General features: G+C 39.4%; 1 protein-coding gene across 2 annotated transcripts in view; it reads left to right on the top strand.

Annotated features, from left to right (window-relative positions):
• The window catches only part of LOC122554937 (succinate--CoA ligase [ADP-forming] subunit beta, mitochondrial-like), an 89,262-nt gene extending 65,363 nt beyond the window's left edge, over window positions 1-23,899 (top strand). For both annotated transcript variants that reach the window (XM_043700376.2, XM_043700377.2), the window contains exons 8-11: window positions 4,690-4,832; window positions 18,307-18,427; window positions 22,313-22,401; window positions 22,908-23,899. In XM_043700376.2, the coding sequence (XP_043556311.2) occupies window positions 4,690-4,832; window positions 18,307-18,427; window positions 22,313-22,401; window positions 22,908-22,982 (428 nt within the window). In that variant the 3' untranslated portion in view covers window positions 22,983-23,899. The remainder of the gene's footprint in view (window positions 1-4,689; window positions 4,833-18,306; window positions 18,428-22,312; window positions 22,402-22,907) is intronic.
• The last annotated feature ends 3,169 nt before the right edge of the window (window positions 23,900-27,068 follow it).

Here is a 27,068-nt window from a genome sequence, read left to right on the forward strand (position 1 = left end):
AGTATAAAATGAATGTGTGAGGTTATCCACTTTGGTAGCAACATCAGGCTGGAAGATTATAATCTGAATGGTGATAGTTTGAAAATGGGAGGTGCAACACCAGTCACAGAAAGTAAGCGTGCAGGTGCAGCAGCTGCTGAAGTAGATACATGGTATATTGGCCTACATAGTGAGAGGATTTGAGTATAGGAGGAGGGATGTCTTGCTGCAGCTGTACAAGATCTTGGTGAGATCACATATGAAGTATTCTGTGTAGTTTTGGTCTCCTGGTCCGAGAAAGGGTTTAATGGCTATTGAGGGAGTGCATAGGATGTTTACCAGACTAATTACTGGGATGCAGGACTGAATCAGCTAGGACTAAATTCACTTTCTTAGAAGAAAGAGGCGGGATCTCATAAATACTTTTAATGACTGGGGAGTCAACAGCCAGGGGCCATAGTCTAAGGAAAAAAGCTATTTAGACTGAGATGAGCAATTTCTTCACCCAGAGACTGGTGAGCCTGTGGAATTCCATGCCACAAGAAATGGTTGAGACTAAAACATTGAATATTTTCAAGAAGGAGATGGATATGTTTCTTAAAGCTAAAGGAATCAACGGATATGGGGAGAAGGCAGGAACATGTGCTGAGTTGGATGATCAGCCTTGATTGTATTGAATAGCAGAGCAGGCTCAAAGGGCTGAATGACCTACTCCTGATTCTCTATATGTTTCTATTTCACTTCTACACCTGAATTGACATGGGGTTCTCTTTTCCTATCATACATTTCATGGTTCAGACTATATGCCTCATTAATAAATCATCAACCTGGTTAAGAAGATAGAGATTTGTTTGCCCTGTTCATGCAGGTTGAAGATGCTTTTTGAATAGAGAAAGTGATGACTGCAGATGCTGGAGATCAGAGCATGATACAGAAAGATGATACAGAAATTCAGGACAAAGCTTTTTGCCAGAGGTCAACAACTAAGTTTGGTGCTGGAAAAACAGAGGTCAGGCAGCATTCGTGGTGCAGGAGAATCAACGTTTCGGGCAAAAGCCCTTCATCAAGAATGAAGCTGTTTTTTTTTGCGGACATTGGGAGAATGTGCAAACTACACACAGTCACCTAACGCTGGTTTCGAACGCAGACCCCTGGCACTTTGAGGCACCAGTGTTAACCGCTGAGCCACCAGTCTCATTCCTGACTGGGTTTTTGCCCGAAACGTCGATTCTCCTGCTCCTCTGATGCTGCCTGACCTGTGCTTTTCCAGTGTCTTTTGAATGCCCCACTAACAACAAATTATCACTTTAACCCTATGGAAAGTCTGTGGGCAGATGTAAAGAATGACTGGCACCATATGCATATGTTGGACAATAATAAGGATCAGATTATGGCAGGTGACAGGCTGACTGAATGGATAAGATGATACAGAAATTCAGGACAAAGCTTTTTGCCAGAGGTCAACAACTAAAAATAATGTATATGCTAACCAATAAGTAGAGGAATGCATTATTATTAGGAGAGCAGGGAAACACAAATATGAGCTAAGTGTGCAACATGAAGAATATGAGGAAAGATCCATGGATTGGCAAAATGAGGGATGTGGAAAGATATGGAAGGCCAGAAAACGCATTATGAATTCTGAAGGTGGACTTGGAAGCAAACATAGCCCTGGGAAAAGATTGCAAACTTGCAAATGGAATTCTGGTCAGAGCAGGGGCAGATCTATTTGCGATTGTCCAGAATGAAGTAGGAGTGTGAGTAGAAGTTGTAGTTTGTTGAGAACAAAGGACTGTGGCATGGATTGGGAATATCACGAGAAGTGAAAACCCTTACAATTGTAAAGTTTGTGGTTATAAACAAATCCGCAGATAAGTTGGTAACTGTGCCAAACCAAAATAGTTGAATAGCTGGAAATCAAGGGGCAAATAGCCTTTCAAACAGATAGATACACACAGAAAAGGTGCCCCCTGCCGGAATATAAGACTAAAAGCAGACTAAAGGTCAGACTTTCAACAATATTTTTGTTGATCAGGATGTTACTGCTGGCTAAGTGATCTTGAAGTTTGTCTTAGCTATTTTAGCAACATGCTTCTGGAATTTAAGTTAATTGAAGTGTTAATTTCATTCCAATATATTGGGCCAGGTTCTCAAATAAAGTTGATTTTGCTTCCAGGAAAGAAACACACCAGTTTAATTGCCCAATCAGGATTCTTACCTAGTTGTGCATTCAGACTAGACCTGATACTAGTTATGACATATTGAAACTGCGTGCAATGATGTAACATCATACCTTTGAGGAAGTCTTGATGGCAAATAAAACATCAATGAAATTAAATCCAAAAAGAGTTCACACTCCAGTTTCTGTGCTCTTTTCTGAAGCAGCACATGCCAATCTTCCAGATAGCTATTAAGTACTGCAGGATTTATTGTATTCCAGATGGAAAATTAAAAAACAGTTAAAAATAACCTAACTGCTGAACATTAGTACCACTAGAAACTGTAAGAGCTGGAGTAGACCATTGAACTCTCTGAGAGCCTAACCCATAACTGTAGATCATGGCTGATTATCAACCTCTATTATCGGCATTATCCCCACATCTCTTGATGTCATAAGTAACTAGAAATCTTTTGATTTCTATTTTGAACTTAGTTATTGACTGAGCTTCCACAGCCTTCTGAGGTATGAAATTGTGAGTGAAGTAGTTCCACCTCATCTCAGTCATACAGATGAACAGACCCTTCAGTTCAACCCGTCCACACCGACCAGATATCCCAACCCAATCTCGTCCCACCTGCCAGCACCCGGCCCATATCCCTCCAAACCCTTCCTATTCATATACCCATTCAAATGTCTCTTAAATGTTGTGATTGTACCAGCCTCCATCACTTCCTCTGGCAACTCATTCCATACACGTACCACCCTCTGTGAAAATGTTGCCCCTAAAGTCTCTCTCATATCTTTCCCCCCTCACCCTAAACCTCTAGTTCTGGACTCCCCGACCCCAGGGAAAAGACTTTGTCTATTTATCCTATCCATGCCCCTCATCATTTTGTAAACCTCTATAAGGTCACCCCTCAGCCTCTGACGCTCCAGGGAGAACAGCCCCAGCCTGTTCAGCCTCTCCACATAGCTCAAATCCTCCAACCCTGGCAACATCCTTGTAAATCTTTTCTGAACCCTTTCAAATTTCACAACACCTTTCCAGTAGGAAAGAGACCAGAACTGCATGCAATATTCCAACAGTGGCCTAACCAATGTCCTGTACAGCCACATGACCTCCTAACTCCTGTACTCAATACTCTGACCAATAAAGGAAAGTATACCAAATGCCTTCTTCCCTATCCTATCTACCTGCAATGTTTGCCTTTTTCCTGAAACTGCACTCTGGTTTAAACCAGGGGAAAGCTCCTTTCTGTATTTAGTTTGAACACCCTTTAAACATTCTTTGTAACTTTGACATCTCTCATTCTTCTAAACCTGAAAAATCCAGGCCAAGCCTCCTCATAGGACCCACAGTCCCAAGAATCTGTCTAGCAAACCTGCATTGCATACATTGAGTTAGCCTTGCTAACTAACCTTAAAATCATATTAGTATGTTACCACTAATCCCATGCACTTCCATCTTTTTCACAAACTCACATACCGAGGTTAATCAAAAGTCTACCAAAAATCCAAATACATGATGTCCACTAGTTCCCGCTTCAACAACTCTGTCAGTAACATTGAAATAACTCATGTTGGTTTGTTCAATATTATTTCCCCTTCATAAACCCATATTGGCTTTGTCTAGCTCAAAACTCTTTCTAAATATCCTGGAATCACATTCTTTATAACAGCTTCAGTCTAACAAGTCTGTTGTTTCCCCTTTTTCTTCTTTTCTGTTCTTAAACAATGCATTGATGCAGAATTAGTACAAGTTTGAAAGATAATCACTAATCCATCCGCTGTCCCTTTCGATGCTCTAGTATGAAAATCATTTGGTCCCAATAATTTCTCCTGTCTTTTTTTTCACTAATTTATTTCAGTTTCTCTCACACTCTCGATCCTTTGATCCGAATTATTACATGGCGGCTTCTTATGTTTTCCTCTGTGAAGGCAGTACAAATTATTTAGCTTGTCAGCCATTTCTGTTTCTTATTATAAAGTATCCTGTCTTTGCCCATAATAGACCAATATTTGTCTTTGTTAATTTTTTTATTCATTCATTGGACGTGGGCTTTTCTGGCTGGGCCAGCACCTCTTATCCATTTCTAATCACATTGTGGCAGCAATGTACCATATACAAGTTGCATTGTAACAACACCAGGCTCCTCAGATAGCAGTTTTCAAACCCACAACCACTACCCCCTGGAAGGACCAAGGGCAGAAAGAAACATGGAAACACAATCACTTGCAAGTTCCCTTCTAAGATATTCATCATCCTGATTTGGAAATGTATCTCTGTTCCTTCAGTAATAGCATTGTGGGTGGAGCTACACCAGAAAAGCTACATCAGTTCAAGAGCAGTTCAGTCCCATCTTCAAGAGCAACAAGGAATGGGTAAAAGGTGCAGGCCCAACCAGTGAAGCCCACATTTCATGAATAATTTTTTTGCAAAAATCTGTAGAAGCTTTTACAATCTATTTCATGTTTCTTGCTATTTCACAAGCTTATTTTGATTTATTAAAAGTCTTAGTTATATTAGCAATGAGTATTTTATTTTTCAGTTAATGGTGCAGGGCTAGCTATGGCTACAATGGATATCATAAAGCTTCATGGAGGAAATCCTGCCAACTTTCTCGATGTAGGTGGTGGAGCAACAGCTCAGCAAGTAAATGAAGCCTTTAAACTTATAACCTCAAACAAAAAAGTGAGTGGTGTTGAATTATGATTTTAATTGCTCTTCCATTCCTTTAGTCATCTATGGTTTGGAGGGGCCAGTGTTGGACTGGGGTGTACAAAGTTAAAAATCACATAATACCAGGTTATAGTCCAACAGGTTTATTTAGAAGCACGAGCTTTCAAAGCGTTGGTTCTTCAGGTGGTTTGCAAGCTAGTGGTTCCACATACACCTGTTGGTGTGTAACCTGGTGTTCTGTGATCTTTAACTTTAGTCATCTAAGCAGTTCTTTTTTTTTCCATGCACTTTGCTCAGTGACTTTACACTGTCAGTACTCGTAGTTATGGATGCATGAGACTTATTTTATACATTTATTCCACTCCCTGCTGGAATCTGGAATATTACGAAGTTCAAGCTGCTTTATAACCAGTTGCAGGTTTGTTCAAGTAAAGTGCAGCAGACAGGAACATCTATGGGGTACGTTGTGAAATCTGCAACTTCAGTGTCAAAATGTTGGTGTTAGGCCAGATTACGCTGTGTGCTTTTTATACCATAAATTGGTTCATTTTTAAAGTCAACTCCGCTTTCAACTTTATTAAGTAAAAGCCGGGTGCTCTGAGCAATTAGTTTTAAATACAGCCTAATCTTTCTGATCAGAAATTTCAGATTTTATTGAATTGCATGTTAAGTGCAGCACTCTTTTTATATAAAGAAAGGAGGAGAGAGCACCAATGTTGCAGTTCTCTGGATTGTATGAAAAGGAGTGAGAGGATGAAGACATTCTTATCAGTTTTATCCATTACATAATAAGCATTTAGTACCTGAGAGCAGGAAGGTGTCAAGTTCCGTTTTCAATCTGTGTTAAGAGGAATGCAGAATCAGCCTGAGTTGGATTTCACATAACCGTCTGCAACCCATTCCCTCATTTTAGGCAGATACTCAAGTTTGATTTTGTAGATAACGTCAGACATCCAGCATGCAGTAGCTGTAGCTGACAAGAGATTAAATGGATATGCATCAATCGAATAGGCTTTATTTTGCCCACTATTCTGTCAGGTTGATTCTTCCGGTGATATCACCACTGGAGTAGATATACTTCAGTGACTAAGAATTACACCAATAGCAACAAATGCAGCAGAGTAAAATTCCTCAATAAATATTTTTTTAAAAAGCCTCTGCCCCAAGGTCAACACAGTTGCATCTGTTCTCCGTGTTGCAATATTTGTTGTTGCTGAATGATGTGGCGGTGCTGGTGTTGGACTGGGGTGGACAAAGTTAAAAGTCACACAATAACAGGTTATGGTCCAACAGGTTTATTCGGAAGTACAAGCGTTTGGAGCACAGCTCCTTCATTGGGGAGTTTTTTTTATACCAATAAAACCTTAAGTCATCTCTGAGCTATGACTTGAAAGAAATTCTGGGATTTACATAGCAATTAATCAAAACCTACATTCCTATTCTAAGTAATTGAAGACTTAACAGGTGTGTTCAATACATTGCATCAGTTGTATGACAGTTTGACCGGTTACTATAAATTCTGTGTTCTATGATGCTGCCCTACTAACTACCTGATGAAGGAGCTCTGAAAGCTTGTACTTTGAAATAAACCTGTTGGACTATAATCTGGTGTTATGTGATTTTTTACTTTGTTGCTGAAAGCATTGCTTTGCAAAAATTTACGTATCCCAACAAATATATACATGGAAGCCAGTTGAATTTTTTTCCCCATCTTTAACTGCAAGCTAATGGAATACTTATAGTTTTATCTTTTCATATATCTTGGGGTAGTGACACTAAATTTTCCTCTTTGAGCCTTGCATATACTAATAGTGAAAGTTCAACCAACATCATCAAAAACAGGGTATTATCTTCTGATGAAGTCTCACTGAACTCGAAATGTTAACTTTGCTTCCTTCCCACAGATACTGCCAGATCAGCTGAGTTTCTCCAGCAATTAATGTTTTGTTTGTTTCAGATCTCCCTCATCCACAGTACTTTGTTTTATTTTAAGGAATTATCTTGTTGATGTTTGTGGAATCTTGCTTTGCCAAATTAGTTGCCGGGTTTCTACATAGTGCAGCAGTGACCAAAATTCAAAAAGTGCTTCACTAGGCTTTGTTCAGATTTTCTCAGTTATATCTCTAACCTGCAGTTATTTAAGAAAACTGCATTTAGGTGTACCCTTTACATTGAGACTGTCTCCTGTTTCCCAGTAAGGCAGATATCCTTCCAACATCCACCCTTTTGATCCCTGAAAGATGTTTTTTATGCTTGAATGCAATCATTTCTTGTTCTAAGCTTCAGGACACGGAATTATACATTACAAAATTTAGTTGAAATCTACACTAGCCCCACTTTCCAGCACTTGGCCCATAGTTATGATATTTCAAGTGCTCATCCAAGTACATGTTAAAGGTTGTGAGGTTTCCTGCTCTTAGGTATAAAATAACTGCAGATGTTGGGATCAAAGGTAGACAAGCAGGAGGCTAGAAGAACCCAGCAAACCATGCAGCATCAGGAGGTGGAGAAGTCAGTGTTTCGGATATAACCCCACTTAAGTGCATTCTAGATCCCACCATCCTTTGTGTGCAAGAAGATCCTCAAATACCCCCTAAACTCCTGCGATCCAACTTAAAAGTGTGCCCCTTTGTTATTGATCCTTCAACTAAAGGTAACCTCTTATCCACCCAGTCCACGCCCTTCATAATCCGACACATCTTTTGTCAATTCCCTTCTCTGCTCCAAAGAAAAGAACCTGTGCTTATCCAGCATATCTTTATAGCTAAACTACTCTACCTGAGGCAACTTCCTTTGTACCACCTCCAGTGCGAACACATCCTTCCTCTAGTGTGGTGACCTGGGCAACATACAGTACTCCAGCTGTGGCTTAATCAAAGTTCTGTACGTCTGCAATTTAAGCTTCCTGCTTGAATAATCCATGACGAAGGCAAATGTCCCACACGTTGCTTTAACTACTCTACTAACCTCTCTGCCACTTTCAGGGATTTGTGGGCAAGTACCCCAAGAACCCTCTGTTCTTCTGAGCTTTTTAGTGTCCTATCATTGATTGAGTTCTCCCTTGTCTTGTCACTTCTTCCAAAGTGAATCACTTCAGATTCATCAGGGTTAAATTCCATCTGACCAAACTGTTTATAGCTTCCTGTAGCCTAATATCTTTTCCTCCCTGTCAACCTCCCAGCCAATCTCTGCACCATCTACAAACTTACTTATCATGCTCTCCTACCTTTTCAACTACATTGTTTATATTTATCGCAAACAGTATGGGACCAGCACTGATCCCTGCAGTATACTGTATACTGACCTCCAGCTTCTCAAACTGCCTTTTACCACCACCCTCTGGCTGCAGCCACTGAACCAATTTTGGATGCAATTTGCCAGGTTATCCTGGATTCCAAGTGATTTTATCATATGTGACCTTGTCAGAGGCTTCGCTGAAATCCATATAAATGGCCATAACTGCACTACCCTTGTTGACATGTGTGGTCATCTCAAAAAATTCAATCAGATTTGTTAGGCATGGCCTCCGTCAAAGCCAAGCTGATTAACTGTGATCAAACCTTGCCTCACTAAATGGAGATTACTTCACTCATTCAGGATTTTCTCCAATAGTTTCCCTAGCGCTGATTTAACACTCGCTGTCTGTAATTGTCTGGTTTATCCCTGCTATCTTTCTTGAAAGGTTGAACCACGTTAGCTGTCCTGCAGTCCTCTGCCATCTCTTCTGTGGCCAGAGAGGAATTAAAAATATGGATCAGAGCCCTGGTGATAACATCTGTCGCCTCCCACAGCAGCCTGGCTTACAGCTGATGTGGATCTGGAGATTTGTCCACAATTAAACAAAAATCTCAATACCTCCTCACTCTTTGATATTAGTCTTCTCAAGAACCTCACAGTCCATCTTCCTGATTCCTCTATCTTTATCTTAATCCTCCTCCTCCCGAGTAAAGACAGATGTCAAATACTTGTTTGACACTTTACCAGTGTCCCTTGGCTCTACACCCAGATTTCCCCGTTGGTCCTAATGGAGCCTGACTCTTTTTCTGATTATTTCCTTCTCCTTGATATATGTGTAGAATATTTTCCAATGATCCCTAATTTTGCCTGCTAGTGCTTTTTCATGCCCCTCTTTGCTCTCCTCATTGCTTTCTGAAGCACCTCCCACCTCCCCAAACCTGGACATTCTACTGCATCATAGCCTCCATTGATTTGCTCACATATTTTCCTTTTTATACGGTTCTGAATGTTCCTAGACACCTAGGGCTCTCTGGTCTTGTTGCTCCTCTATTTCAAGAGGACATGTTGGACCTGTACTCGCTGCAGTTCCTCATTGAACACATGTGGATGCCCCTACAAGAACCTAATTCTGGGGAGCTTAGCTGGACGGTTGTTCGAGGTGTTAGTGGGAGAGCATTTTAGTGATAGTGCCCACAGCACCATACTTTTTGTTTGTTATGAAAAAGGAAAATGATGGCTGCCAAAAGAGGTTTTGGATTGAGCGGTTAGGCAGACTTTGTTAAAATAAGGCAGGATCTGGCCAAAGTAGACTGGGAATAGCTACTTGAGGGTAAATCTTAAAGGTTATAACTTAAGGATAAGGCGTAGCAGATTTAAATCAGAGATGAGGATTTATAAATCTCAAAAGGTCCTGAATCTATGAACTTCACTACACCAGAGTGGATGTGGGGAAACTGAGTAAATTTAAGGAGGACATAGATAGATCTTTAACCAATAATAATTTGAAGGTTTATGGAGAGAGACAGTAAAGTGGAGTTGAGGTGAGATGAGATCAGACATGATTTTATTGAATAGCTGTGCAGGCTGAAGGGACTGAATTGCTGCCTCCTGCTCCTAATTCTTATGTTTTGTGGAAAGCAAAACCGAAGCACCTTGTCATGAAGTACATTGACATTAGCTTGTATCATTTGAGGTACACATGTAATATACTTGTATTTTCTTTAGTTGTAGATTACATTCAATGCAGACACACCAGCAGCAGGACTGTTTTAAACTGCAACCCTCCTAAAAGTCTTAGCAGCTGTTGATCTTCAGGCATTTGGAAGTACAGTAGAGAAGACGAGCATTAATTTTTCCTCACCAAACAGCCATTGAACTGACTGTTTCTCGACCGTGTTTACTGTTGGATTTTGTGCCCTGCAAAAAGACAGGCCGTATTAGCATAGCTCTAACTTAGCAGCAGACTCCAAAACAAAATCAGTGTGTAATGCTGTTTCATTGTAAGACACTATTTCACTTCGCTTACTGATCATATACTGGACATGAGGTTCTCGGTGTGAATGCTCATTCATTGAAGTTCTTTATCCTGTTTTTTTTTAAAGGAAATCATTCTACATCCTCCTCAAAAAAAGTGAAAACAGAAAAGTCTATTAACTGTACTATTGTAATGCAGTATTTCATGGTTATTGTTTATCTTGAGATATTTTTGATGGATTTTGCTTTTAGGAATCTATTTTATCTGGGTTATCAGTTAATTGTAGATAGGTTAAATCTATTGCAAAATTTTAGTTGAAGCACATTTTCATAGCACTGAATCTGATTCTAATCCTTTAATCTTTCCATTATCTGCAGATTTTCAATTCAAATGTTTGAATCTTTATATTCTTTATTTGTTTACATAAAAAGCAATGTCCTAAATATATTTGAATAATGTACTAGGATAAGTCTGCTTTGCTGAGCCATCAAATACAATAATTCAATATTTGTACAATACATTAGGACTGAGGGAACAGATGGAACTGGATTTTCAAAAATGGAAAAGGAGTATCAGGCAAACAAACCAGATTTTCTTTTTAAAAGGAATTAATCATAAATGGAATAATCTATTAAACAACTGTAATGATTTCCACTCCATGTCCTGATAATATATTAGCAAGATATGGGCAGAATTAAAAGGCAGACATCTATTTATGTAACTTTTTTTTACTCATAAACATACTTTTTGAAACACAGGCTGTATATTTTGACAATATCATGATATTCAATACTATATCAAGGTTAAAATTAGTAAGATGCCCACACTCTTGTCAGAAATATCTTGTCAGAAATCCAGGTCAGAATCTGGCAGGAGGATGGGGACAGGGACACACCATATCTATGAAACAGGGATGCATCATGCAACAGCAAAGCAAGCAAGTCACAGTGAGTTTAGCTATGTTGAGTGTCAAAAGATTATGGCAAGGCTGGATGGTGTTTACTTTAATGCAAGGAGTGTAATAGGTAAGACAGATGAGTTAATGGCATGGATTGACACATTATAATGTTGCCATCACAGATATGTGTTTGAGGGAAGAGCTGGACTGGTAATTCAACATTCTTGGGTAGAGAATTTTTAGGCAAGACCAAAGAGTAAAAAGGGTGGTGATGTAACACTCGTTATGAAGGAATCAATTACTGCAGTAAGGATAGATATCTTGGAAAGGTTCTCAAATGAGGCTTTAAGAGTAGAACTTAGGAATGTTAAGGGGGCACCTACTTTATAAGCTCCCAAAGGGTCAGCGGGAAATAGAAGAGAAGATATGTAGACAGTTCACAGAAAGGTGTAAGAGTAAATTGTATTAGGGAATTTCAACTTTCCCAACGTAAATTGGGATTGTCATATTGGTTAAGGGTTTAGAGGGGGTGGATTCCTTGAAATGTATCCAGGGCAGTTTTTTGTATCAATATGCAGAAGGACCAACAAGGGATGGCGCAGTGCTGGATCTGATTCTGGGAATAGAAGCTGGACAAATGTTTGATGTGGCAATGGGATTACATTTAGGCAATAGGACCACAACACATTACAGTTCAAATTTGTTCTGGACAAAGAAAAAGATGGCCTGCAAAATTGGATTTGGGGAAGGAAGATTTTATTGAAGGAATTGGTCATGGTAGAGTGGGAACAGTTCCTTGTGGATAAGACGACAGGGAAGGAATGGGGGACATTTCAGAAAGGAGATGGGGAGAATACAGCTCCAACATGTATCTTTTAGAGGGAAATGTAGGACCAATATGTTCAGAATATACTGGATGTCTAGGACAATTCAGGACTGGATAAAGAGGAAAGTTAGGACTTTTTGCAAGACCAAAGGAAGCAATTCAGCTGTGTCCCTAGAGGAATACAGGAAATGCAGGAGGGAACTTAAGGAAACAATATGAAACCATGAAAAAGGACTTGTGAACAGAATTAGGGAGAATCCGAAGACATTTTGTAAATGCATTAAAGGGAAGAGGTTAATCAAGAAAATAATAGGGCCCATTGAGGAGGAAGGGGAAAACCATTGTGTGATGCCGCAGGATATTGGAAGAGTGTTGAATGAATACTTCTCTTTCCTCTTCACTCTGGAAGAGGAGAACACAAGTGCAGAATTCAGAAGCGGGACTTTGAGGAATTTGCACAGTATGGGAAGGTATTGAATGCTCTCTTGGGCTTAAAAGCAAATGCCCTGGCTTGAATGAATTAAATCTCTGGTGGCAAGGCAAGAAATTGCAGGGACTCTGACACGAATTTTTAATTCCTCACGGGTCACAGAAAGTGCCAGAGGCCTGCAGGATGGCCAACATGATTTCACTTTTTAAGAAGGGTGAGAGAAATGAATAGGAAATTATAGATCGTTGAGTCTCTCATTAGTGGTGGGGCAGCTATTGAAGAAAGTGTGAAACAGTGAATTAATACCCACTTGGAAAGGCATGGGCTAATTAAGGATAGTGAGCATGGCTTTATCAGAGGGAGGTCATACCTAACATATTTGTTAGAATTTTTTGAAAATGTGATCAGGTGTGTGGGTGAGGGCAGTTCAGTTGATGCAGTTTATGGATTTTAGCAAAGCTTTTGACAAAGTCCCACATGAGAGACTGACCGAGAAGGTGAAAGCACGTGGAATTTAGGGAAGTTTGGCAAGATGGGTCAGAAATTGGCTTAGTAATAGGACACAGGGTAGTGGTGAAGGCTGTTTTAGTAACTGGAGGCTGATACCTTGTGACGCACCATGAGGATTAGTAGTGGAACCCTTACTACTTGTATACATATGTGATATAAATGAAAATGTAGCGGGAATGTTAAGTAAATTTGCAGGTAACTCTAAGATTGATAGAATGGTAAATCATGAAGACGATGCTTGTAGGTTGCAGGAAGATATCGATGGTTTGGTCCGATGGGCAGACCAGATATCGATGGTCTGGCAGGTGTTATTTAACTCTGATAAGTGCGAGGTGATGTACTTTGGAAGAAGAAATAAGATGAATGAGTATTTAATGAATGGCAGGACACTGGATAGTTTAGAGGAACAGAGGCATCTCAGGGTTATTATTCACAGATCCCTGAAGTCATTAGAGCATATGAATAGAATACTTAAGGCTGCAAATAGGACAATTGCTTTCATCAGTTGTAGCATAAAATATAAGAGCAAGGAGACAACGTACAGAGTGTTGGTCAGACCATAATTGGAGTATTGTTGTAGTTCTGGTCACCTCATTACAGAAAGGATGTGATAGGAGTAGAGGGCATACAGAAGAGGTTCACCAGGATGTTGCCTGTGATGGAGAAATTGAGTTATCAGGAGAGATTACATAGGCTTGAATTGTTTTCTTTAGAGCAGAGGAGTCTGAGGGTGGACATGATTGAGATGTATAAGATTGAGGGGTATGGACAGGGTGAATAGAAAGCAGCTGTTCCCCTTGCTTGAGGGATTAATTAGGAGAGGTGTAATTTTAGGGTTGGGGGCAGGAAATTCAGAGGAGATTTGGGAAAACAACTTTTTCACTCAGCAGGTGGTGGGAATCTGGAATGCACTGCCTGGGAAGATAGTGGAGGCTACAAACCTTTATAACCTTTTTTTTTTAAAAAAAGTGTTTGGATGAATACTTCAAATATCAAGTATCATAACATTCAAGGATATGGGGCAAGTGCAAGAAATTGGGATTCGCTCATATTTAGTAGTAGTTATACTGGTGTAAACTTGTTTGGTTGAAGGACCTCTTCTGCGCTGTATGAATGACAGTTTTCCTTATGATTACCTTTGGCTACTATTGTAAACTGCTCTATATTAATAATGTAATTATGAGAGCTTTTTGTCACCTTGCTGCTGTGACTGTATCATATTATGCTACATTTTCAGAAAGAAATCTGTTCTTGCAGGTAAAGCATTTTTTAATAAGTGGTCATTGCTGATGCTGTGAGGTTTCCTTTTTCCATAATGCTGGCAACATCTTTGACTATCTGCTGTCTGTTCTAATCTCTGAAGTGGCTTCTCATGCATGTCTTTGGTGGTTTTGTACTTTAGGAGCTAAATAGATTCTGCTGATCTCCTGCAAGAAGATGATCTTTTAGGATCAATCTGTGTTGCTTTCAGTTTTCTGCTTCACTCACTATCTGAAGGGTTTCTGTAGAGTCAGTTCTCCTTTTGACAAATAAATTTGACAAATCTCATGAACAATTCCAGTAACAATTTATCTTTTAAGAATTCTGACTTTAAATCTCCAAACTCATATTTTTCCACTAATCTTAGAGATTGTAAATGAAATCAACCTTGGATTACCCTGGATACTTCTATCCAGGGTAATACTTCTATTAAATACTAAATACTTCTATTAAATCTTACTTTTTCAAGAATTTTATTTATTCTTACATTAAGGTGTGTGGAGTCTGAGGAAGTAGGGGAAGCCCTAAATGAGTTTTTTGCTTCTGTCTTTACGAAAGAAACAAACTTTGTAGTGAATGAAACCTTTGAAAAGCAGGTGTGCATGCTGAAATGGATAGAGATAGAGGAAGCTGATGTGCTGAAAATTTTGTCAAACATTAAGATTGACAAGTTGCCATGCCCGGACCAGATTTGTCCTCGGCTGCTTTGGGAAACGAGAAATGCAATTGCTTCGCCACTTGCGAAGATCTTTTCATCCTCGCTCTCCACTGGAGTTGTACCTGAGGACTGGAGAGAGGCAAATGTAATTCCTCTCTTCAAGAAAGGAAACAGGGAAATCCCTGGCAATTACAGACCTGTAAGTCTCGTGTCTGTTGTCTGCAAGGTGTTAGAAAGGATTCTGAGGGATAGGATTTATGACCATCTGGAAGAGCATGGCTTGATTAAATGCAGTCAACATGGCTTTATGAGGGGAAGGTCATGCCTCACAAACCTTATCGAGTTCTTTGAGGATGTGACTAGAAAAGTTGATGAGGGTCGAGCTGTGGATGGGGTGTATGTGGACTTCAGCAAGGCATTTGATAAGGTTCCCCATGGTAGACTTATTCAGAAGGTCAGGAGGAATGGGATTCAGGGGAACATAGCTGTCTGGATACAGAATTGGCTGGCCAACAGAAGACAGTGAGTGGTAGTAGAAGGAAAATGTTCTGCCTGGAAGTCAGTGGTGAGTGGTGTTCCACAGGGCTCTGTCCATGGGCCTCTATTGTTTGTAATTTTTATTAATGACTTGAATGAGGGAATTGAAGGATGGGTCAGCAAGTTTGCAGATGACACAAAGGTTGGAGGTGTCGTTGACAGTATAGAGGGCTGTTGTAGGCTGCAGCAGGACATTGACAGGATGCAGAGATGGGCTGAGAGGTGGCAAATGGAGTTCAACCTGGATAAATGCGAGGTGATGCATTTTGGAAGGTCGAATTTGAAAACTGAGTACAGAATTAAGGATAGGATTCTTGGGAGTGTGGAGGAACAGAGGGTTCTTGGTGTGCAGGTACATAGATCCCTTAAAATGGCCACTCAAGTGGACAGAGTTAAGAAAGCATATGGTGTTTTGGCTTTCATTAACAGGGGGACTGAGTTTAAGAGTCGTGAGATCTTGTTGAAGCTCTATAAAACTTTGGTTAGACTGCACTTGGAATACTGCGTCAAGTTCTGGTCGCCCTATTATAAGAAAGATGTGGGTGCTTTGGAGAGGGTTCAGAGGTTTACCAGGATGCTGCCTGGACTGGAGGGCTTATCTTATGAGGAGAGGTTGACTGAGCTCGGACTTTTTTCATTGGAGAAAAGGAGGAGAAGAGGGGACCTAATTGAGGTATACAAGATAATGAGAGTCATAGATAGAGTCGATAGCCAGAAACTATTTCCCAGGGCAGAAATGACTAACACGAGGGGTCATAGTTTTAAGCTGGTTGGAGGAAAGTATAGAGGGATGTCAGAGGCGGTATCTTTACACAGAGTTGTGAGAGCATGGAATGCGTTGCCAGCAGCAGTTGTGGAGGCAGGGTCATTGGGGACATTTAAGAGGCTCCTGGACATGCATATGGTCACAGAAATTTGAGGGTGCGTACATGAGGATCAGTGGTCGGCACAACATCGTGGGCTGAAGGGCCTGTTCTGTGCTGTACTGTTCTATGTTCTAAGATATTTTGCAAAGGCTTACAGAGCTTCATCAAAATTAACTGTTTTTACTTGTGACTCTAACTTAATATAAAGTTTGGAAGCAATTCTATTTCTTGAGAATTGTTTTCTCCAGAATGCTCCATTCTATGTTCTATTTGGCCTATTTCTAAAACTAAATCATCTTGGTATTATTATTTCTGCTGCTATGTCTTCCAAATATTTATTTATTCTTGCTTTGAAAGCTGTTAATTCTGCCATGTATCAATGCTGTTAAGAGTGTACTTCTGTACTGAAGCTTTACTCATGCTTTTGCAATCAAAATGGATTCCTGTGCAAGTAAAGTGGATGATTCCTACTTTCAAGTAAAATGGATGCTTTTCACTTTTTTTGTGGCTTCTCCAGATGAATCCCTCTAATGACAGCCTTAATAAACACGTGCTGGTTCCTTATTGCTTTACTGTGTGAATCCTGCTGCCTGCAACTTCATTAAATGATTCGTATTTTCTTAACAGATTTACAAATGAGTCCTGATCTTTGTAGCTTTATAGGTTCTTTTAGTGGCTTTCCCCAGACAATACTCACTATTTGAGGCATTATTCGTAATTCCTATTGTTTCGTGCTTTTTTTCCTGGGTGAAGTCTGCTATGTGCGGTTTCAATAAAAGCTTCCTATCTTTAATTGATTGTAAGTAATGGATCTGTCACCTTTTCTGCAGCTTCAATAGTCAAATATTTGAAGCAGATGGAAATTCTCAGCAGTAAGGGAGATGATCAGGTTTCCCTTGTGCACTGTTTTAAGAGTTCAACAGATGTAACATCTCAATATTTTATATTTTGCGCTTAATACTAATACAAATGGTACTGTGGAATAAACATTTTGAGAAAACACATTTACACTTCATCAATGGACTGAGTCAAGTTGGACGTATTTTTGATCCCAACTTAGTGAAAATATTCAGCCACTCATTCAGGGTGGTCTTCTCACACTATTAGTTAGATTTGATGATTTGTGCCTCATGTGAACATTAGTATCACATGTTTTTTTTCCTTTCACAGTGTTTAAAATGTAAATTATGTTTCCCTGAACTTGAAGCAGTTTGTGTTTGCAAACAAACCGATTGCTGGATATCTTTAAAATGATGAAGGGATTTGATTGACTGGACATAGAGATGATGTTTCCATTTTTTGCAAGCAAAATTAGGATCCATAAATAAAGGTGGTCAGTAACAAATTCATTAAGGAATTTGGGAGAAACATGTTTATCCAAAGAGTGGTTAAAGTATGAAATTTGTTACCACAAGGAGTCATTGACACGAGTAGCACAGATGAGTTTGGGGGACTGCTAGGTAAACACTGGGAGCAAAGGAAATGGAAAGAAATTATTACAGTTAGATGAAAGTGAATGAGACAGTGCTACATGATGTGTAAACTCCAGCATTTGGGCAGGATGGCTAGTTTCTGTGTAATGCATTCAGTGTAAAATTGTGAAATTCAGTTCTAGGCTGTGAAGGGTAAATGTTGACTGTTTGCTCCAAAACATTAAAATTTTGTTCTGTTTTGAATGACCAGTGGCAGGTTTGACGATAACACAATGAGCCAAATTTTTGATTTTGCTCTGAATTTACATTTGGCATCATGGTTTGCCCTGCTCGTTCTAGAAACTTCTGTATTTATTTATGTTTATCTTACTTGAAATGAAAATTAGTCCCTACAATGAGTAAGTTCTATAAATCTGAATTTAAAATAAAATATACTGCAAACTCTCTGGTCAAGCAGCGGAACTTAAATATCACAGAAAATGACATGATTTATTTACACAATGTGGACAAGATGAATACAGCAATTACAGCTTGAAACTTAGTAAATTAGAATTGAATAATAGTCTCAAACAGGTCATCCTCACTTCTATTTTCAACTGTTTTTATAGAGGTAGTTGTACAATTTTGTGCTCCCAGTAAGAGATTTTGCCCTCTTGGGGACTAAGTGTCCTTACTTCTAATATGCTATATACAAGAAGACAAGCCTTGGTGCTGGAAGGTGTTGCCAATTCATGCTGTGTAATTGATCTTACTAAGAAAAGTAGATAAAAACGTAGTTTTGATTGAATAATCGTGTTTTGCTGTTTTCTGAAGGCAGCTATATTGTTACTTTAAAAAGGACCCTTTTTTTTTCTAGGTACTTGCTGTTCTAGTAAATATATTTGGTGGCATCATGCGCTGTGATGTAATTGCTAAAGGTATTATTCTGGCTGTGGAGAGCTTGGATTTGAAGATTCCAATAGTTGTGAGATTGCAAGGTGAGCATGATGGCTTCCATCAGTTGAACTATGGAAAGGCTTTCCACTTAACCTCTCTCTAACTAGGAGAGCTGCACTGCACTGATGCATCAATGATTGACTACCATTAGATGTTCATATAGTAAATGCACTCCCAGTATATTTAACTTTAATCATTTTTCCCCACAGTGTGTCCCTCAGCCTTAATCATTGCTGGATGTTGCAGGTGGTAGTTCCTTTGCAGTTTGTAATTGCTGTTTAGTGGAGTGCTATTATCAACAGCAACTATTTGTGTTTATGTAGTGCCTATAAGATAATGAAGCATCCATTTCAAAGTGCTTTACCAGAGCAATATAAAGCAAAATTACTGGATGAGACAGGTACAGATAACATGGCAGATGGCTAAAAGCTTTTTCAAAGAAGTAAACTTTTGAAATTCATTCTCAACATAAGCATCAATGACGTTTATTACCCATCACTAACTGCTCCTGAGGAAGCAGGGGCAAGCTACTTTGCAGCCTATATAGGTACACCCACAGTGCTGTTAGGCAGGAAGTTTTAGAATTTTGACTCATTCACAGAGAAGGGCTGGTGATTCTCAGTTTCATGTCAGAATAGTATGTGACTTAGAGGGGGACTTAAAGATGATAGCCTCTACCACTCTTGCTCTTCACAGTGGTAGACATTGCTTTTTTGAAAGATGTTATTGCAGGAGCCTGGGCGAGCTGCTGCAATTCATCTTGTAGGTAGAAACATTCTATGATCACATCACAGGTGCAGTCCTTCGGCTTGTCTTTTCTTTGCAAGAGCAACTTGGCTATTACCACTTCCCTATTTTTTTTTCCCCTTTTAAAAACCATTGAACTTGGCTTCTGCACACTCTGAAGCTGTGAGATTGCCACATTTTGCATCATTTCCACCAGCCTTTTGAAGTCACCACACAATTGATTCCCACGTTTTGTCATTTGCGTATTTTGAAATTGTGCATACAAAAGTCAAGTTATTTAAGATCAATCAAGAAAAACAGTGGTCTAATACTGGGGATCACCTCTATATACCACTTTGCTCTCCAAGAACCACCTGTTCACCACCACTCCCTTTCTCCTATATCCAGTCCATTTTATATCTCTGCTGCCAATGTCACTTTTATTGCAGTGGTTTTAAATTGACTAAAAAGCCTGGTATGTGGCACTTTGCCAAATATCTTTGGGAAATCCATGCACAACCATATCAGCTGTATTGTGCCCATCAACCCTTATCAATGATATCATCAAAAAATCGCAATCTAATTAAACATGGTGGCGCACTCCGTGCTGTGCACCAGTGGTGAAGGCATTGAACATTTAAAGTGGTTGATGGGTGTCAGTCAAACAGGCTGTTTTGTCTTCGGTTACTGTGTTAATTTCTCCAAAAGCACAGAGGTGAACGTAAAATATTTCACCTGAGCAGAACCACAGAGTTTGTGTGTTATATTTTTAATTTCTATGAGACATTTTCTGCTTTCCAAGAATCCTTTTCAATCAAAAATTTTGAATCTTGGAAGTTTACTGCTTTTCCCCCTTTACTCATTCTTTATTTTTGTCCCTTAGTTCTATTGTTATTTCTGCATAATTTCAAATTATAGTTTTACTGCCTTCTGTAGGTTTGAACTTATTCCTCCTCCTCCCCTCACAAATCGAAAAAATTCATTTTCTAATAGATCTACATTTGCCCAACTCACCCACTTTCTCCTGCAAAAGATTTACTGTCTCATCTTAAGCTGCAGTTTTTGACTGCTGCCCAACAACAACATGTCCAAATGACAATTCAGTTTTTCATGTATGAGGTTGCAACATGTCAACAAAGTCAGCAACTAGTTGACTAATAGCTCTCTCAAAAAATCACTTTTTACTTAGCGCTGGGTTTTACAAGAAAATTTCCCAAATTGCTCACCTGCCTTAGAAAAAGGCCTCGATTACCATCCCCTTTGTTCCACCTTGTGGGGAGGTGGGATGAAGTTGGGTATTTTGAATCCAAAATACAACATTGACAACCACACAGGGGACACAGTGTTGAGGTCGGCTGGTTAACATTTTGAATCCAATATGACTGTTATTTATTTTTAGATCTCTAGCAGCTGTATTTTATTTTACTGGAAGTATGTTGTACAGTTTTAAGACCTCAAGCTCTCACCTCCTATATGCACCAGGCCAGTTCATCAGCTTATGCCTCCCCACATGATTCCAGTGGCCCTAATTGCTCACCACCTCTGGATGCCTCTGTGTATCTCCGCATGGACCCTATACCCCAAAGCAACCATTATGCCATTTATCTATGCACTCCCTCCCTCCCCATCCCATGATCCCCTATTGCCCATATGTAAATTCATACCTTCCAAATATCCCCAAACTTTCTAATTTCCACCTCCCCACAATGCTAACTAACTTAATCTTCATGAATGATAGACCTAGAGCTTATGAAGAGATAAAACAAAACAAAGTTTGAACTATTTAATACAGGTTGCACTACACAGACTTGATTTTAACAACATCCTATATGAGCCCATTCGTAGCTTTTAATTTCCCATAGAGGCTGACTCGTATGTGGAATGAATTGGCAGAGGATGTGATAGCCGCAGGTACAAATACAACATTTAAATGACGTCTGCACAAGTACATAAATAGGAAAGGTTTAAAAGGATATGGGCCAAATGCAAGCAAATGGGACTCATTTAGTTTGGGAAACTTGGCATGGATGAGTTGGACTGAAGGGTCTTTTTCCGTGCTGCATGACTCTACGACTGTATGATGGAGTGTTTAGTTTCTTGGAAAAGCAAGCAATTCCCCACATAACCCAATCAAAGATGGCTAATCCTTCAATAGACCTCTATAATCTATTGAAAGCTGTATCATTGCAAACTAAGAACTCCCGATGAGTCAGCCAACAATTTACAAAACACCCATGAGGAAATGTCAACAGGTAACTATTGAAATTGCTCAACCAGATGCTACACCACTTGACATGTTAGTTAAGGCAGTGTACCAGATGATGTTTTTATAACTTGAAGTGTAGCTAGGGTATTTTAAAAACCTCAGATCATGGACAATTAAACAGATCTTATCCACCCTTCTAAAGCATTTACATCTATTCCCATGCTGCATCCAAAATATAGTCTGTTTTAACGCAGTACTTAGTGGTCCTGCTGAGTTCTGGTTTCCCTCCTGTGTGAATTAGACCCTTTACCCCTACTGCAGAAAAACAGGATCTGTCAGAAATGGTATGACTTCCATGACCAGATCTCTACCATTTTTAAAAGTTTGCAGACATGAAAATCAAGCCATTCATGTCTATGTATGGGCATTTCCAGCATACATTACAATGATCAGTATCTAGAGCTCTGAATCACCCGATCTTCCCACGTTGCTGGTCTGCCTGATAACTGGATCAATGTCTTCCTACTTATGACTGCAGCCACTGCCTTTAGATGTCACCTCTTGTATCAGCAAGCTATGGCTTTGTCCCACTTTGGAAGCTCATGAGCACAAAGTTTAGGATGGTGCTTTAATGCAGTGAGTGCTTCACATGTAATGTCAAACCAATGCCAGGCTGCTTTCCCATGGATATAAAAAAAATCACATGGCAGCATTTCAAGAAAGAACACAAACTCCATGAGGTACCTTGATTGTTATTGACTCATTAGCAAACTTAATTAAAATCAGATTGTCTGGTCCTTAGCAGCTTGCGGTGTACAAATTGGCTGCTGTGTTCTCTCCATTACAACAGTGATCATAGCTCAAAATACTTTGGCTATTAAGTACTTTGGGATCCAGTGAAAAGCATAATATAATTGCATGTGTTGTTTTTTTTCTTGGAGGAAGCTCAGATGAGTTTGCTGAATTCTCAGTGTCTGTTGTTTTACACCCACAGGTTCAAAAGTTGATGATGCTAAAGCACTGATTGCTGCCAGTAGTCTCAAGATCCTGGGTTGTGATGACTTGGATGAAGCTGCGAAAATGGTAAGCAAGAGGTTGCTTGGAAAGCTTGCATGCTACGCTCAGAAATTAGTGAAATGTATCCATTTTGGCGATAGTTTCGTTCTTGTGCAATGAAGAAAATCATGCAGTAGCTGTGCCATTTAAACTAATGGGGCTGGAATCACCTTCGAGCCAATACAGGAAATGAAAGTTCGGATTCTACAAATAAGTGTAAATTCTTCAATCATGTTAAACCTAATTCGCATTGAAGAAACATGAGTTATAGCAGAACCGACTGTACCTAAGCAATGTAAAGCTTCCCAGTAATAGATATTTCTAATCAATGTGCGTTGGATTCTTCAATAACATGATATCCATGTCTAGCTTATTGTTATAGTAGATAAACATTGCTGTATCTGGTAAAACTACCTGCTGGAGGCAAACTCTCACCGATTTCCATGTGAGAATTGTTCTTTTCGATTCAAGTAATTTTGCCACTGTGCTTTTGCCTTACTCATTAGATGCTCATACTCTTTATGTGCTTCCAGGTTGTAAAACTTTCAGAAATTGTGTCATTGGCAAAGGAGGCTCAGGTGGATGTCAATTTCCAGCTGCCGATTTAAGACATGCTTTGAAGAAATGATTTTGTTTGATATTCACAGTTGTGATATACTCTTAAAATGGTTTTTTGCCCGTTTTCTTTTTTTTTTGAAGAGACACTGTTACTCATGTTACAATACTGCACAAAATGTAATGTTGACCTGTTAGCATGGCGTTCATAGATATATTGTTAAATGTTGGTTCTTCAAATATCGAGGAAAAGACAGGGTTTGGATGTAATCCAGCTTTTTTTAAATTATTACCTATCAATTATTTAATGTTTGAATGTATGTTGAGTGGCTGTTCAAATCCTCTTGAGCACTGATGTGTTCAGTTAGTAGATCCTTTAGCATATTGTATGACGAGTGATTAATTTCAATTTGTCTGATAATTATTGTAACCTGGCTTTCAACAAAGAACTTTGTATTTTTCAGTTTGTTACACCACTAAGTATGTCTATGCTTTCATTTGAAATGCACTGGATGTTTTATGGGAATGCATTTTACAGACCAGTTGCTAACTCATTAATTACTTTATTGGAATGGTCAATCCTCTAACCTTTGCACATTCCTCTGCTGTAACACTTGTTTCAATAGCAATTCGTAAAAGCATAACCAAGACACTCCATTTCCATAAAGCAATTAATGCAAACTTGTGAAATAATAAACAAGTTAATCATACTGATAGTAGGGATCCGAGTCCTTTCTACAACAAAGTTTTTTGTTCAGAGGTGTTTGCTGCTATATTTTATTTGACATGGTAAACCACAAATCAAAAATTAGTTCAATTAAAAGAAACACGCACATTAAATTCTACCCTTGCGTATGTTGCAAGGTGATTCTGTAATATGTTTAAGCCTCATAGGCTGTAGTTGAAACATTTAAATATGTATATTGAAAATCTTGTTGTAGTCAGTAATAAAGTATACTTCAAGTGAGAACTTGCTTGGCAAGTGGACTTTTTCATTTGCATTATTACTAACTTATTCAGACTGGAAATGTACAAAAAATTCAATGTATACTTTATCTCAGACATTATATTTCAGAATAATACATAAATTAAGAAATTGAAGGGAGGGAGGAACGCAAGAAAATTACAGTCACTAGGGAAGTGGTACTGACAAACTGTTGGAGCTGCCGGCTATTTTGTCTCCAACGAGAAACAAGACTGAAGGCCTCCTGATGGACTTAAAAGATGTTTCTAGTGAGATAGTTCTAATAGCATTGGTTCTAATTTTCCAAAATGCCTTAGAATAGGGAAAGGTTCCATTGGAATGTAACTCCTTTAATCCTAAACAGAAGGAGATGGAAAGCAGGAATCTATAGGCCAGTTAGCTGAATATCATTTTCCCTGCAACAGACAGAAACTTAAACTGCTGTGCCCTAACACCTTTTAATTAAGGTAATCAGGTAGAGTAAACATGGTTTTGTGAAAGAAAAAAATCACACACAACCAATTTATTGGAGTTCTTTGAGGAAGTAGCATAAACTAGATAAAGGGAAACCAGTGATCGTACTTGCATTTCCAGAAGGCATCTGATAAGGTGCCATATCAAGAGTTATTGTGGAAAATAAAATGGTATAGAGACTAACATATTGGTATGGATAGAAGATTGATTGCCTAACAGGAAACTAGAGAGTAGACAAAAACATGTCACTTTTCCAATTAGCAACATAAGGTGTGTCACCTTGATTAATGCTGGTATCTCAACGTTTTATACATTGTATAAAATGATTTGCATGAAAGGACTGAAGGTTAGTTTTTAACTTTCCTGATGAGACAAAGGCAGGCGGAAAAGCTTTGAAGAGGACATAAGGAACCTATCAAGGGATATAGAAATGATAACTGAGAATAATGTGGGAAAATGTGAAATTGTCCGTTTTGAAAGGAAGGATAAAAAGAAGCTCATTATCTGAATAGTGAGAGAATCCAAAGTTCTGAGATGTACTGATTGTCCTACTTCATGAAGCACAACATGCATTGGCAGCAAGTGTTGACCACATTCTCTTTGTGTTTGCATGGGTTTCTTCTGGGTGCTCTGATTTCCTCCTGCAGACCAAAGATGTGCAAGTTAGGTGGATTGGCCATGCTAAATTGCCCATTGTGTCCATCGATAGTCATGGGAAATGCAGGGTTGCATTTATAGGGTGGGAGGGGCACAGATTTGGGTGGGATGCTCTTTAGTCGTTCAGTATGGATTTGATGGGCCAAATGGCCTGCTTCCACACTAGTGGTTCTGTGATTCTACATAAGGGTAAGTTCACAACTAATGGATCTAACCCTGCAATTCTGCCACATCCAGTTATGAACATTAGGTCAGTACAGCATGTTATTAGGAAAGCTAATTGAATGCTAATGTTTACAGTGAGAGAAATTAGTACAAAAATATGGAGGTTATGCTTCAATTGTACAGTGCATTAGTTCTGGAGTACTGTGTATCGTATTGGCCTGTTCATTTAAGGGAGGATGTCACATTGGAGTTGTTGAGAGACGATTTATTGGAGTAACACCTGGCTTGTCTTTTGAGGGCTAAGTTATACTTTCTGAAACTTAGATGGGTAAGAGGTGACTTTATTAGAGCATAAGATCCTGAGGGGTCTTAACAGGGTGGATGTGAGAAAGTTCATAGAATCCCTACAGTACAGAGAGGGCTATTTGGCCCATTGAGTCTGCATTGATCTTCTGAAGAGCACGGGATGAAAGAATATCAATGTTCGATAATGTGGAATAGTCAGATTTTATTGAATGAGGAGCAGTTTTGTGTGGCCTACTCCTCGTGTGTGTGTCTGTAACCATCCCTACCTCCTACGTTTCATCTGAAGCTCTACTGTGTGTATCCCATCCTATATCAAGCTGTGGTCATTTATCACTGCCTTCTCCAATGATTTGTACTTGTTCTCACTCACCCAATCCCTCAAATGTAAAAGTTTCATCCTTGACTTTCAATATTTCCATGGCGTTGCCCTTTCCCATCTCAATACATCTTTCTGTTGACAGTTTCAAACTTTGATTAATATAAAATTTCTAAAATGTTATTCTGTATGAGAGCAATTTTAGTTTGGGGATTTTTATCACATTATACATGTCATACCAATGCAAATTGTTAAACAATGCTGTTAGATCTTTCATGTTTATTCAAGGTGAGAGAAAGGATTCAAGTTTTTTAAATTTCAGAATGATGTACCAAAAAAATGAAAGGAAACTGATCTGCTTTCTCCTTACTTATGTGACTTCTTCTGTGGCTTTCAGTCTTGTTTCTCATTGTTCCCATTGGTACTTGACTTAGTCAATCTCAACAGAGACAGCAACAGCAAAAGAGCAAAGGAGAGTGAAATTGGGGGTGAATAGCAACAGGGTGAATACCTGAGGAGCAGGGCCTGGAACAAAGGTCAATCTGAGTAGCAACAGCAGTAACAACAAAGGAGAGTGAACCTCCGGGTGAACAGCAGTATAAATACCTGAGGAGCAGGGTCAGTCGGAATGAATGTGGAGCTGAATCTAGAGGCAGAGCTCTGGAGGTGACGTCACAACTTAAAAAGTGACAAAGGTTTGGCTGCTCAGGAACCTGGTTTGCAGACTGAGTGAGTCTTGTCTGGAGTGAGATAAAATACTCACTTTTTGTAATGCAGTCTGCTAGGAATAGAGCCACATTGAGAGACCTGAGTTTGGTGACTAGTGGATTAGGTTCAGTAATCAGTTCATGGATTATTATCTGTAGTTGATGAGGTTAATTTACTAGGAGAAAGTGAGGACTGCCGATGCTGGAGATCAGAGCTGAAAATGTGTTGCTGGAAAAGCGCAGCAGGTCAGGCAGAATCCAAGGAGCAGGAGAATCGACGTTTCGGGCATGAGCCCTTCAGGAATGAGGAAAGTGTGTCCATCAGGCTAAGATAAAAGGTAGGGAGGAGGGACTTGGGGGAGGGGTTTTGGAAATGCGATAGGTGGAAGGAGGTCAAGGTGAGGGTGATAGGCCGGAGTGGGGTGGGGGCGGAGAGGTCAGGAAGAAGATTGTAGGTTAGGAAGGCGGTGCTGAGTTCGAGGGATTTGACTGAGACAAGGTGGGGAGAGGAGAAATGAGGAAACAGAGTAAATTAACCAGATTTCTCCAA

Source organism: Chiloscyllium plagiosum, unplaced genomic scaffold, assembly GCF_037043375.1.
Source record: "Chiloscyllium plagiosum isolate Xiang-an unplaced genomic scaffold, Cpla_swu_hap1 HiC_scaffold_12, whole genome shotgun sequence".
Classification (NCBI taxonomy): Eukaryota; Metazoa; Chordata; class Chondrichthyes; order Orectolobiformes; family Hemiscylliidae; genus Chiloscyllium; species Chiloscyllium plagiosum.